The sequence below is a fragment of the Ursus arctos genome, unplaced genomic scaffold (assembly GCF_023065955.2).
Source record: "Ursus arctos isolate Adak ecotype North America unplaced genomic scaffold, UrsArc2.0 scaffold_13, whole genome shotgun sequence".
In the NCBI taxonomy this organism is placed as follows: Eukaryota; Metazoa; Chordata; class Mammalia; order Carnivora; family Ursidae; genus Ursus; species Ursus arctos.
Genome location: NW_026622797.1, coordinates 15,432,147 through 15,445,384, shown reverse-complemented (window position 1 = coordinate 15,445,384; position 13,238 = coordinate 15,432,147). Strand labels below are relative to the sequence as shown.

At 38.5% G+C, this 13,238-nt stretch overlaps 1 protein-coding gene across 3 annotated transcripts in view; it reads left to right on the top strand.

The window, feature by feature from the left end:
* The window catches only part of PLEKHG1 (pleckstrin homology and RhoGEF domain containing G1), a 219,003-nt gene that overhangs the window by 165,022 nt on the left and 40,743 nt on the right, over nt 1-13,238 (top strand). For all 3 annotated transcript variants that reach the window (XM_048225975.2, XM_057310972.1, XM_057310971.1), the window contains one exon: nt 10,307-10,376. In XM_048225975.2, coding sequence (XP_048081932.1) covers nt 10,307-10,376 — 70 coding nt within the window. The remainder of the gene's footprint in view (nt 1-10,306; nt 10,377-13,238) is intronic.

The window sequence follows — 13,238 nt, the reverse complement described above, 5'->3', positions numbered from 1 at the left end:
AAGTCATATAATTCATAGGTTTGACCACACTAAATAAATGTACATTTTATAATATGTGGATTTTGTGTTCTATCTGAAAAATTATCTTATGGGGTGCCTGGATGGCTCAGTCGGTGAAGTCATGATCCTAGGGTCCTAGAATTGGGCTCTGAGTCAGAGTCAGGCTCCTTGCTCAGTGGGGAGTCTGCTTCTCTGTCTCCCTCTGCCGCTCCCCCTGCTTGTGCTCTCTCTCACTCTCTCTCTCTCAAATAAATAAATAAAATCTTTAAAAAAAATTATCTTGTAATCTCTGTTCATAACTATGCTCTATTATTTTTCTAAAAGTCTTAAAATGTTGCCTTGTCTTTAACCTTACTACTGTTGATGTAGGTATGGTATATGGTAGGAGATCCAAATTCTTGTTTTCCTATGTCTGGCCAGTAGCCTGATCACCACTGGTTGAAAAGCACATCCTTTCTGTGCTGATTTGTACCTCCACATTAGGAATCCCATGTGAAGTTTACATGTATGTATGAGTCTGTTTCTGAGCTCTGCATTCTGTTTCATTCCTCTGTTTGTCCATCTCTGCCCCATACCACATCTTCTTCATTATTAAGCCCACATTTCTCTTCCGTATTGGCTTAGCTTTTCATGACTCTTTGCACTGTCAAGTGATTTTTTTTTAATTAGTTTGTCAAGTTCCCTGAAGAACTCTGTTAGGATTTTTATTGGAAATACACTTAATTTAGATTAATTTTGGCACAATTGACATCTTTACAATATTGAGTCATCCCATGCATAAACATATTTCTCTTCAACCAAGCCTTTTTAAAATGTCCTATAGTAGTGTTTTATAATTTCTCCATCACATTCATACATACGACTTTTAAAAACTTATTCCTTTTGATGTTATTTTGACCAGAATATTTGTTCTATTTTGGAATTGACTATTATTGTCCTCTCGGAATGCTGTTGATTATTTTATGTTGATAGTGTATCCAACTAACTTTCTAAGCTTTTCCATTAGTTCTAATGGTGGTTTATAGATCCGTTTGGATTTTCTGTATAGACACTAGTATCTGAAAATGAGGAAATTTTTTTGTCTTCCTTTATAGTTCTTCTACCCATTATGTTTTTTCGTATCTTATTTTTTGGGTAAGTCTTCTCGTACAGTGTTGATTTGATGTTATATCTTTATCATCTTTCTGACATTAGCAGGAATGCTTTAACTCTCTTACCAATAACTATGATGTTTGTTTTGGGATTTACATAAACATTTTTTCCTATTTTGCTAGGATATTGTGAATGAATATTAAATTTCATTGAATGCTTAATCTGTCTTCAAGAAAATTAGCATATGATTTTTCTCTTTCTATTCATAATACGGTAAATTATATTACTAGGCATTCTATTTGAATCATACATTCATTACTGAAATGAATCTTACCTGGTCATGATGTTTTATATATTTGTGTCCTGATAAGTTTAATTCGTTTGTATTTTTTAAAGAAATTTTTCATGCATGTTCATAAATGACCATAATCTATAACTTCTTTCCTCATACTATCTGTGTTTAGTTTTGGTACATGACTAGATTTAAATTGTTACTTCACAAAAACCTTCCAACGTAAAACATTTTGGAACGCAGTTGATACTTCATTTTTGTTTTCCTTTTGTAAAGCCAAATCTCTCTTTCCTCTCGTAATCCCTGTGATAGCCTAGAAATTTAAGTCTGTGGTTTGGTGTCTGGAAGAAATCCCTAAATGGTCAGGAAACTAGGTCAGTCAAAAGAAACCACTTTCCCCCTTTTAACATGCCCCTAAAATCTCAAAACTTTTTTTTTTTTACTTCCAATTAAAGAAGAAAATGCCTACTGTTTTATACAGTCACCCTTCTCTTGGAATAGAGAAGAGTTACCTAAATTGTAATTTGAATCTTTCTTTAAGAATGAAGAGTGAGGAAAGAGAGACCATTCTTTATATTGAATTTCTATTTTAAAATTATTAGCATATTAAAATCATCTAAGCTCTCTTCCTTCCTCAGAAGATGAGAGTAAAATCTTCCCTTTCCCTTTAACTTTTTCTCTTTAGTCTGTAAATGTCAAGTCCCTGCTTATAAAACATTCAGCTAAGTCTAGTTTAAGTCTAAAAAAAAATTATTTGGGCCATCCTTTTTTTCTTCCTTGAAATGTAATTCAGAAAGTGAATCATGGGATACATAGAACATGAAGACAATGAAAGGAGGGGGAAGTTTTCTTTTCTTTTAGTGCATTTTCCCACCACCAAAATCTCTTTTAACTTCTGCACGGTGGTAACAATGTTTTTACCCGCAGGCTTTCTTCAAGTGGACTTTCAAGGCCAGTATTAACGTATCAGTGAAATTAATGGAACATTTGGTGCTGTTAACCTCATTCCATTTTCTGTTCCCACGTGCACATGTGCCGGTGTGGATGCAATAGTTAGATTGGCAGCTGACCTAGTTAGGTAGGTGGGGAAAGGAAGTGGTGCTGAGTCTATTGTACACCGGAAGGGGAGAGGCCCCATTCCTGTCTCTTATTCCATGTGAGGCAGTAGAATCTTCAAGGTCAAAATACAGTTCCTGCCTTCAAGTTCACATCACTGGTCAGAGAAAATTTTACATGTAATATGTTCTGTAAAAGAGAACAGTGTTTCCTCTAACTACATTTCCTCTAATTACATTTCAAACAAGTAAGAAATGTAAGTAAGCAAGTATGAAATGTTACCTTCTTTTTCATAGTCCTACTCAAAAAGGAAGAAATATTTGGAACTTAGGGTATGGGGGAAATACCCAAAACCCAAAGGTGGGATGACTCTAATTTTAGCTGTGAGTACAAAACACAGTCTATGAATCATTCCCTCCTGCCAATGTACAGGTAGGGTTGTTCATTAGATACACGGATGCAATGAGAAACCTGGTCCCCATCCTTAGGCTGTAACTCTCGGACAGTCCTGGTCTTTATGGAGTATCTTCAGTGGCTGGTATACCACATTCCGTGGTCGCATCTGTGCTCCCCTAGTACAGGGCATATTATTTTTTAGTCAGTCTTCTTCCTGTATCTCCCATGCTCCTATTGTTCACCAAACTCCAGCCAATAGTGGCTTCCTTTCTGCAACCTCACGCCAGTGAGTCCAGAATGAGCTTGGTGTGCTCAGCGGATTTCTTAAATGACTTTCTCTTTCAGCCCTCCCCATACTCCAATATCACCTCTATCAAGAGCCCTCCATGACTGCTCCAGTGCTCTTCCACCCCTACCCAGCCTCAGTTGCTCTCCCCATATTGCTCTTTTTGCTTTGTATCACATAGGATAGTGTCATATTGTGTTGTTTTGTTTCGTTTTTCAGTAAAACCAATACTTTATTATTTTTCACATAAACGTTTCTCATTAAGTGATAACGTATTATGTCATGCGAGTTTCTGTTGTAATTTCTTTAGGTTTTTCTGTTTTTAGCAAAATAGTGCTTTCAGATTTTATTTTATTATGTAAGAATGCTTAACGTGAAATCTACCTTCTTAACAAAATTTTCAGAGTACACTACATTATTGTTAACTTCAGTACTGTGTTGTACAGCCGGTCTCTAGAATCTGTTCATCTTGTTACCTGGAACTTTTTGCCCATTGATTAGCAATTCCTCCATCTCCCCCCATCACCCGTCAAACCCCTGGTAACTACCATTCTACTCTGTGAGTCTATGAATTTGACTACTTTAGATTCCCAAGTAAGTGGAATCATACTGTATGTGTCTTTTGTGACTGGCTCGTTTCACTTCGCATGATGTCTTCAAGGTTTACCCATGTTATCGCAGATTACGGAATTTCCTCCCTTTTTAAGCCTAAATAATATTTCATTGTATGTAAATACCACGTTTTCTTTATCCATCCGTGGATTAAGTTGTTTCTACATCTTGGCTATTGTGACTAGTGTTGCCATGACCATGAGTGTGTTAATATCTCTTCAAGATTCTGATTTCAGTTCTTTTGGATAAATATCGAGGAATTGGATTGCTGGCTCATATGGTAGTTCTATTTTTAATTTTTTGAAGAACTGCTTTTCACAGAAGCTGTACCATTTTGTATTCCCACCAACAGTGTACAAGGGTTCTTATTCTTCACATCCTTGCCCACACTTGTCTTTTGTTTCATACTATGTTCTTTATGTATTCTGTTATTAACATTTACCACCCCTGATCAGGGCATAAGCACCATAGGACAGGGCTTTCACCCACATTCTTTATACCACACCTCCGTACCTGTAACGATGCCTGTCATGGAGGCTTTCAATAATTACTGTTAAATGGAGAGCGAACAAGATGGTGGGCCAAATACATTAGGACAATGGCCCTATGACAAGGGCATGAAAGAAATCTCATTACTTCTTCCTCACTGTTCCCGTTCTTAGCATTTGTCCTATTTTAGAAAATGATTGTAAAGGAAAGCTAAGCAGGTGACTCAAGCTAGGGCTCCCAGGTAGACAAGGTCTTGCACCAAAAACACCATAATGCAGAGTCCAGCCCTCGGCTTTCTTGAGTCAGCCAGGAAACAAATCTTTCAATAGATGTGTTTTTAATAGAGTACATGACTAGGATTCAGCAGCCCTGATACTAACCCCAGCTGTGGCCATTAATTATTAGCTGTGTGAACTAAGGTAAGCTACTTCCCTTGTAGGAGCCATGATTTCCTCACCTTAATATGAGGGGTTGGACTGGAAGGTGTCTGAGCTCCCTCCTACCCTGTGGTTTGAGCAATGAATGCCAGTCATTCATTTACAGGTGAGCTATACCTGGAGCCTGGGTGTGTCCCCTGAGACACTTCCTCCTACCAGGTAGTTCACTCTGGAGATGAAGTTAAAGCTCAGAGGAAGCTGGATTAGCCTAACATATAGAACACAGAGAGTTGGATATTTTCAAGGAGTATTTCTGTTAAGCCATGACGGATTCTGCTCAAAATTCTTTTCTGATCAGAAAGAGGATTTATATTGAAAGACCTGGACACAAAACCTAGATCTTGAGCCCTCCATCCTCCAGTAATGGAAATCACTGGCCCAGAAATGTTGCTTCTTTGACTATTACTTTTCTTTTTTTTTTTTTAATAATAATTTTTTATTATGTTAGTCACCATACAGTACATCATTAGTTTTTGATGTAGTGTTCCATGATTCATTGTTTGCGTATAACACCCAGTGCTCCATGCAATACGTGCCCTCCTTAATACCCATCACCGGCCTATCCCAATCCCCACCCCCTCCCCTCTGAAGCCCTCAGTTTGTTTCCAAGAGTCCATTGTCTCTGGTGGTTCATTAGACTATTACTTTTCTTTAACTGTTTCTCTTCATCCAGTGTTTAGGTCCCAATGATTAGATTTCAGCTGTCTTTAATTTATTCATACCCATCTATCTGTAAGAGATATTGGTACAAGTATCAGGATTGTATTTTCCAAAGTAAAAATAATCTTACAAAGGGAATATTTTTATAGGACTCTTAGGAATGAATGTTTGAAATTGGGACTATCCTGAAATCATGCATTGGTAAAAGATCCTTTCAATGTGCAAGATAGACCAATGGATTTTAACGTAACAGGGTATAGTGTATTGGTATTGGCATCAGGCTCCAACAGATCTCTAAGAAATTATCATATGTTCAGTTTCAGTGTAATACCAAAGAGTATACACACTTTTCTGAATAGGTATTCAAAGACTCCTCTCTTTTCCGGTGACATATCTATGTGAGGTTGGATTGTTTTCTGTGTACTTCATCAAAATAATGGGTGCCTGGGTGGCTCAGTTGGTTAAGCATCTGCCTTCAGCTCAGGTCATGACCTCGGGGTCCTGGGATCGAGCCCCCTACTCAGCAGGGACCCTGCTTGTCCTTCTGCCCCTCCTCCTCCACTCATACTGTCTCTCTCAAACAAATAAATAAAATCTTAAAAAAAATAACAGATTGTGACAGATTGAACGTATAAGCAGATATGAGAATCCATCTGTGTTCCATTAAGGTCAACATTAGAGATTTGCAAAAATGTAAAACAACCTTACTCTTCTCACTAACTTTTGTTTTATAAAATCTATTTTTCACAAAAGTTATTTATATTAACATGTATTAGACTTATTAAATGAATTGATCTATTTCAAAAATATTTAATTTTAATTTCTAATAAATATCCATAGGTATAATCCACATAAAGAATTTTTTAAAGTGTATACAGGTCATAATAGCACAAAGTTGGAGAACAGCTGCCTTGAGTGAAGAGGACCCTGTGGAAAGCTCCACTTCTCACATAGTTTACAGTCGGCATTGTCATCTCTCACCTTCAAATAGGAAAGGACAACTGAAGATCCTGGGTGTTTGGGGAGAGCCTCTAGCATGAATGACAGAAGCCAAAAGGATCAAACAGAATAAAGAGAGCTCAGCAGAAAGCAAAAGGCAGGAAAGAAAAGCCCCAGATAATTAATAATAATATCTTTGAAAAGAAGAAATTTTGCACTCATAAGAATGGAAACATTAAGAACAATCTAAAGAGCATATTTCTAAAAAAACACTCTGAAATTAAAAATCAGATAGTAGAAAGGAAAACGGTTAATAGAGGGGGCAGAAAATAAAATTGAAGTTTCCCAGAAAACAAACAATAAATAAGAAGATAGAAAATAGGAGAGGAAGAATAAGAAAGATTAGGGTATTACACCAAGAGATCTAAAATGTGAATAGTAGGAGATTCAAAAAGAGAAGAGAAAATGGGGGGAAGGAAATATCAAAGACCTGATTTAGGCATGGAGTTTCCTTAGCTTTTTGGTCCCAGGATCCGTACATACTTCAGATTTACTAAGGGCCCAAAAAGCTTTTTTTATTTATGGTGTATGATGTTTTTTGTTTACCATGATAGAAATTAAAACTGAAAAATTGTTAAAACTTCAATTTATTCAATAATAATGAACACACATTCTTAGAAAAATAATTTTACTGCTTTTTCCCTAACATTTGTGTATATATTGGAATTGGTTTACATTTTTGCAAATGTCTTTATTGTCTGACTTACTAAAAAATCACTGGATTCTTAAGTGGGCTGCTTTTTTTTTTTTTTAAGATTTTATTTATTTATTTGACAGAGAGAGACAGCGAGAGAGGGAACACAAGCAGGGGGAGTGTGAGAGGGAGAAGCAGCGTTCCCGCCGAGCGGTGAGCCCAATGCGGGGCTCGATCCCAGGGATCCCTGGGATCATGACTTGAGCCAAAGGCAGATGCTTAATGGCTGAGCCACCCAGGCACCCCCTTAAGTGAGCTTCTCCTTTCCATCTGTTACCTCATCCCAAGTCATGTCACCTGGAAAAGTCCACTGTACGCTCATGAAAAAATGAAAGTAAAAAAGCCAATATTGCTTAAGAATTTTTATGAAAACAGTGACCTTACAGACTTCTGAAGGGGTCTCAGAAATCCAGGGGTCACTTGGAGAAGCGATGCTTGAGAACATTTCCCAAATAGTCAGGTTGGTTCCGTGCACGAAAATACTCATCCCTTCCCTCCTACATTGTTGGTGGGAATGCAGGTTGGTGCAGCCACTCTGGAAAACAGTGTGGAGGTCCCTTAGAAAGTTAAAAATTGAGCTACCCTATGATCCAGTCATTGCACTACTGGGTATTTACCCCAAAGATACAGACGTAGTGAAGAGAAGGGCCATATGCACCCCAATGTTCATAGCAGCAATGTCCACAATAGCTAAATTGTGGAAGGAGCCGAGATGCCCTTCAACAGATGACTGGATTAAGAAGTTGTGGTCCATATATACAATGGAATATTACTCAGCTATCAGAAAGAACGAGTTCTCAACATTTGCTACAACATGGACGGCACTGGAGGAGATAATGCTAAGTGAAATAAGTCAAGCAGAGAAAGACAACTATCATATGATTTCTCTCATCTATGGAACATAAGAACTAGGATGATCGGTAGGGGAAGAAAGGGATAAAGAAAGGGGGGGTAATCAGAAGGGGGAATGAAACATGAGAGACTATGGACTATGAGAAACAAACTGAGGACTTCAGAGGGGAGGGGGGTGGGGGAATGGGATAGACCGGTGATGGGTAGTAAGGAGGGCACGTATTGCATGGTGCACTGGGTGTTATACACAACTAATGAATCATCGAGCCTTACATCGGAAACCGGGGATGTACTGTATGGTGACTAACATAATATAATAAAAAATCATTAAAAAAAAAAAAAGAAAGAAAGAAAATACTCATCCCTAAGTCAGCCGTCACAGAATTTCAGAGTTCATGTTAACAAAGAGACAACTCTAAGAGCTTCTAGAATAGAAAATCAGGTCCCATGAAACCTGGACCACGGATCAGAATGTTCCTGGACTTCTCAGCAGCATTGGAATTCATAAGGCAACAGATAGTTTCCTGAATACTCAGAGAAAATTATTTCCAACCAAGAATTCTATATCCAGTCACATGATCAGTCAAGTGGGAAGGGAGAACATTCTAAAACAGGAAAAGTCTCAGAAAATGTATAGCCTATTACCTTGACTCAGACAGCTACTGTATGTTGTAATCGCCCAAAGAAGGATACATCTGAAATGGTATCTAAGAAACAGGGCATCTAACACAGAAGCCAGGTGAAGCGCATCATCAAGATGGTGTTGGGAGAACCCAGCAGGTGTGGCGTGCAGGTTAACCTGTAGAAGGACCGAGGGCTGCAGCAGGGAGATAACCAAGAAAGAATACAACCAATAGATGATCTGATGTTTGAACACAGAGAGGCGAGAGTTATGCTTCCAGCACAAAGTTTGAGGATAAGTTAGTGGTGTGTACTTTGAAAACTAAGCAAAAAAAAGGGGGGGAGGATGATTTTAACTCCAGGGAAAACATGGTTGTACAAGAAAGGAAATGTAATTATGGTATACTCCCAGGCTCAGCTGAGAATAATATTTATACAGTCTTCAAAATGTAAGCTCTGACTTTTAATCTAATCAAATTTCATAATAGAAATCATTGAGATCAGACGAGGGGAAGTTTGGGAAATTAAGAAGTAAATAATATCTGAAACTGAAAAATACTGAAAATGCTGTATCGGCATGTTTAGACCCATGGATAGAAACAGCAAGAAGGTGAGAATGCTTCTGGAAAGTGGCAGTAGAGAATGGGAAACAGAAAATAAGAAACTCCTTGTTTTTGTTGTAATTCCTGCAGAACGATTTAACTTTTTATTTTTTTAAAGTAGGCTCCACACCCGATGTGGGGCTTGAACTCACGACCCTGAGATCAAGAATCGCATGTTCTACTGACTGAGCCAGCCAGGCGCCCCTATTTAACTTTTTATTAAATATGTAATATACCTCTAAAATAAACACTTAACATAATAAAATATGTATTAATACAACTTATATAAAGTGCAATTTGGAAATGTGTTACCATTTAACTCTGTGATGCCCTTTGACCCAGGAATTCAATTTATAGAATTTTGTCTAATAGTAAGTTGGTTACATTAATTATACTATATCCACACAATGAAATATTTTGCAGTTACTTAAAATAATGCCACTGCCATTAAAAAATAAGACAGGTTTTCATCTGAGGAAAGATATTTCCTCCCAGCATATCTTTCCTTTACAGCACTATCTCCGTTTATAATTTTATTTTATTTATTTTTTTTAAGTAAGCTCTATGCCCAACATGGAGCTTGACATCATGACTCCAAGATCAAGAGTCCCATGCTCTACCGGCTGAGCCAGGCAGGCACTCCCTCTCTGCTTATAATTTTAAATTTGTTAGTGTGATCTTTCATGGAATGTCTGACTCTTCCAATGGGTTCTGAGCTCCAAGCACTCAGGGACCATATCTCCCTTGGCTCACTGATGTGTTTGTTCTTAGGCCTTGCCTGGCATTTGGTACCTAGACAGCTATTTGATGAATGAGTAAGTAAGTGTGTATGAACATGTGTACAGACAATGCCAACCGTCTAGAAGACTTAAATGTCAGGCAAGTCTTATCTCTAGGTGGGAGAGTTAAAGGTCGGACCTGTGTTTAAATCCCTGGGGTACCATGACCTTGGGCAAGTTCCTAACCCAAGCCTTGGATATAATGACAGTAGGTCCTCAGTTATCCAATTAACTATGATTCCTTGTGGCAGTTGCCACGTCTGGGCCTGCCTGCTCTCCCACCTTGAAAGTGTACTTCGGCTTTGACCACTATTGAACACTTTAAAAAAAAATGATTCCTTGTAAATGCCATATAAATATGTAGACCTCTGAGTTACATAAAATGTTCTCAATCATCAGACTATAATCTAATACTTTCTGACTATTATTTTTTTATTAGTGAACTTCTACAAGATTTGGAAAACTGTGAAAATGATCCTGTGGCCATAGCAGAATGTTTTGTGTCCAAGGTAAGCAGGGTTCTTTTCTCTGAGCCAACCAAGACAGACGCAGATTGCAAATTATTTTCATTTTGAAGTTAAAATGGCTCGTTTGTTCCATACTAGATGAAGTTAACCACTAATCTCTCTCTCTCTGTTTTTTCTTTTTTTTCCACTAGCAAGGGAAAAAAAATAGTGTTACTGTCCCCAGTAAGTTAGGAAATACAAATTTAGGTGTCCTAGAACTTGTATCGTTCCTGAATGATGTTTACGCATATTTCCTAAGAAAAATGGTGGGGAGGAAAATCCAGAATAGAATAATGTTTGAAAAATAAATACTCACAGAATTCCTCAAGACCAGCTACAAAAATCTGTTAGAATCTAGGTATTTTATCTATAATCTATGTGGCACTAGCCTAGGCTATATAATTATCCTTGGGGGGGGGGGGACTAAAGAGAAGCAGAATTAATCTCTTAAAAATGCATTCTCATTTTCCTACATTTTTCTTAAGCTGCATTGATAGTTTAGAAAAATAGAAGAAAAGGATCTGACCTTTAAAGCTTATGTATGAAATGGTCAGCTCTGACCCTGCACCAGGGTTCCGAAACATACAAGAAAATCCCTTTAGGTTGTTTTCCCACATGCTTCCTACCCTATATAGAATCTCAAGTTTCTCTTAAACATGCAACAGCTTTTGTTAGGAAAAGGTCTAGTGGAAATTATTTTGCAGCAAAACGTCACGTGATTTCCACAGTTGTGGTTTCAAGGGTACAGAGGTGTAAGCAAGGTTCATGATGGTGCTCGGGACCGACCGGGTATGAGCACCTCCCTGAGAGCTGCAGAGTGCACTGTGAACTTCGAGATGCCTGACCTGGCTCAGGACTTGTTTCAGAGCTGTTTCTTATAGCCACAGATCCATCCAGTGGTTTCAAATCCAAACATAACACTCTGGGTTTTATTGAAGCATGATTCCTTAAAGGCGGTGGTTGGGCTTGCGTATCAAACCCTCGTGACTGTGGGCGGGTGTGTGGATGTCCACGCGTTACCGTGCTCACACACACAATTCTTTCATACGTTGCCTGTGTCATAATTAATTCTCGTAAAGGGTAGGAATTTGAAAGAGGGAAGGAAGAGGGAGGAACGGGTAAAAAGATGTGCCGCGTAAATCAAAGAAGATACGTTAGAATAGCCACGGCGCGTAAACAACATGGGAGCGATCGGAAACGCTCAGGCTTTTACTGGTAACTGTAATCACAAGTTGATTAAAGACGGTCCAGCATATGCTTAGCTCCGGCTTAATTATTCACATAAAAGTTTGTTGATGTGCCACGTTGCCAACTTCCAGATCTTATTTTTTCATTGTAATATTGCCAAGTTTAATTAGAAGACTGACTTCAGCACTCCACACTTTCACATGGAGGCAGGGCTCTGTGTGAGTGTTTGGTTCTGGCACAACCTGCTTCTCACTCAGCACCCTGAAATTTAGACGATGTTACGTTTTCTGAAATGCAACCAGCTGCTCGACTCTGGGGAGGAATGGAAAATTGCTTTAATTGCGAGGCCATTAATGAAAGAGGGAAAGCTGACGGTTGACTTCTGCTTTAATCTGAATCACTGGGGCTTACACAGAGATTCATCTTTGACCTTGTTTTTGTGGCATGTGGAGGTTACAGAAATCCTTCCTGACGAAAGGAGAATACAGTACTTCTTACCTGCTGCTTATAAAAGAACAAGGGGCTGCAGAGACCATTCTCTCGAGGGACAGAAATAAAAGTTCCCCAGGGGGGCAGGCCAAGCTGTCTCCTGGCTGATTCAGCTCCCATTTGTCTGCTCGTAGGGCTCTAGAAATAGCTGGAACAGGTTTCCTGCTTCCCTGCCTTCACCTCCATCCTCATTTCTGTCTCTTATCTCGGATATCAGCTGGGCTGACCCGAGGCAGTGCTTAGGAGGGAGACAGAGTTTATCTTTGGAGACCCCACCTCCTCTGAACCCCTTCCTCTCCCCTCCCATTGATGCCCTTCTCCCTTCAGTGCCCAGGCATGCGCCCCCATGCATGCGTGCACACACACCCTACCCACTTACTGAGATTATCCTCAAGAAAGTGCTGCCATTGACTATTCATGTCACTGGAATGAATTCAGGTCCATGTTACCTCTCCCAGATGCTACTTACATATTAACCCTTTCTCAGGAATCAAAGTGTGTGTGTGTGAGAGAGAGAGGGAGAAAAAATCATCCAGATCTTTACTCTGCTTACTCAACCAATAAACAGCTGAGTTCTCCATGTGCCCAATTGGCCAGCCCTAACTCTCTTTAATTTTGGTTCTTTCATAATTAAACATCTCAGTTTTACATCTGTAATTACAATTTGACAGAGTTGAATCAGAAAGAAATATCTATTTTTATATAATTTATCATTGTCTTCTTTTTCCCTAATCATGTCTAAAAAGCATTTGGGGTAGCATATATATTGAATAAAAGGCATTTAAGGATTAACCAACTAGGGGCTATTGATTTTTGTATAAAACCATTGTTTGGATTGTCCAGAGCTTATAAATCTAAGATCAAACATGCATTTGATTCTACATTGAGAACATAGAGCTGATTTAAATCAAAACCTAATTTAATATTGGGTTAAAGCCAGGAGATCACAAAATGTACAACAATTCAATTGTGCAGAAGTCTTGAGGCTCTGTTAGGGATAGGTGCATATAGGTCAAGTATATGATGTAATTTAGATATATTTTCATTGAAGCCATTTTTGTAAAATTAATATATAATGTATTATTGGTTTCAGGGGTACAGGTCTGTGATTCATCAGTCTTATATAACACACAGTGCTCATTGCAATGCATACCCTCCCCAATGTCCACCACCCAGTTACCCCATCTG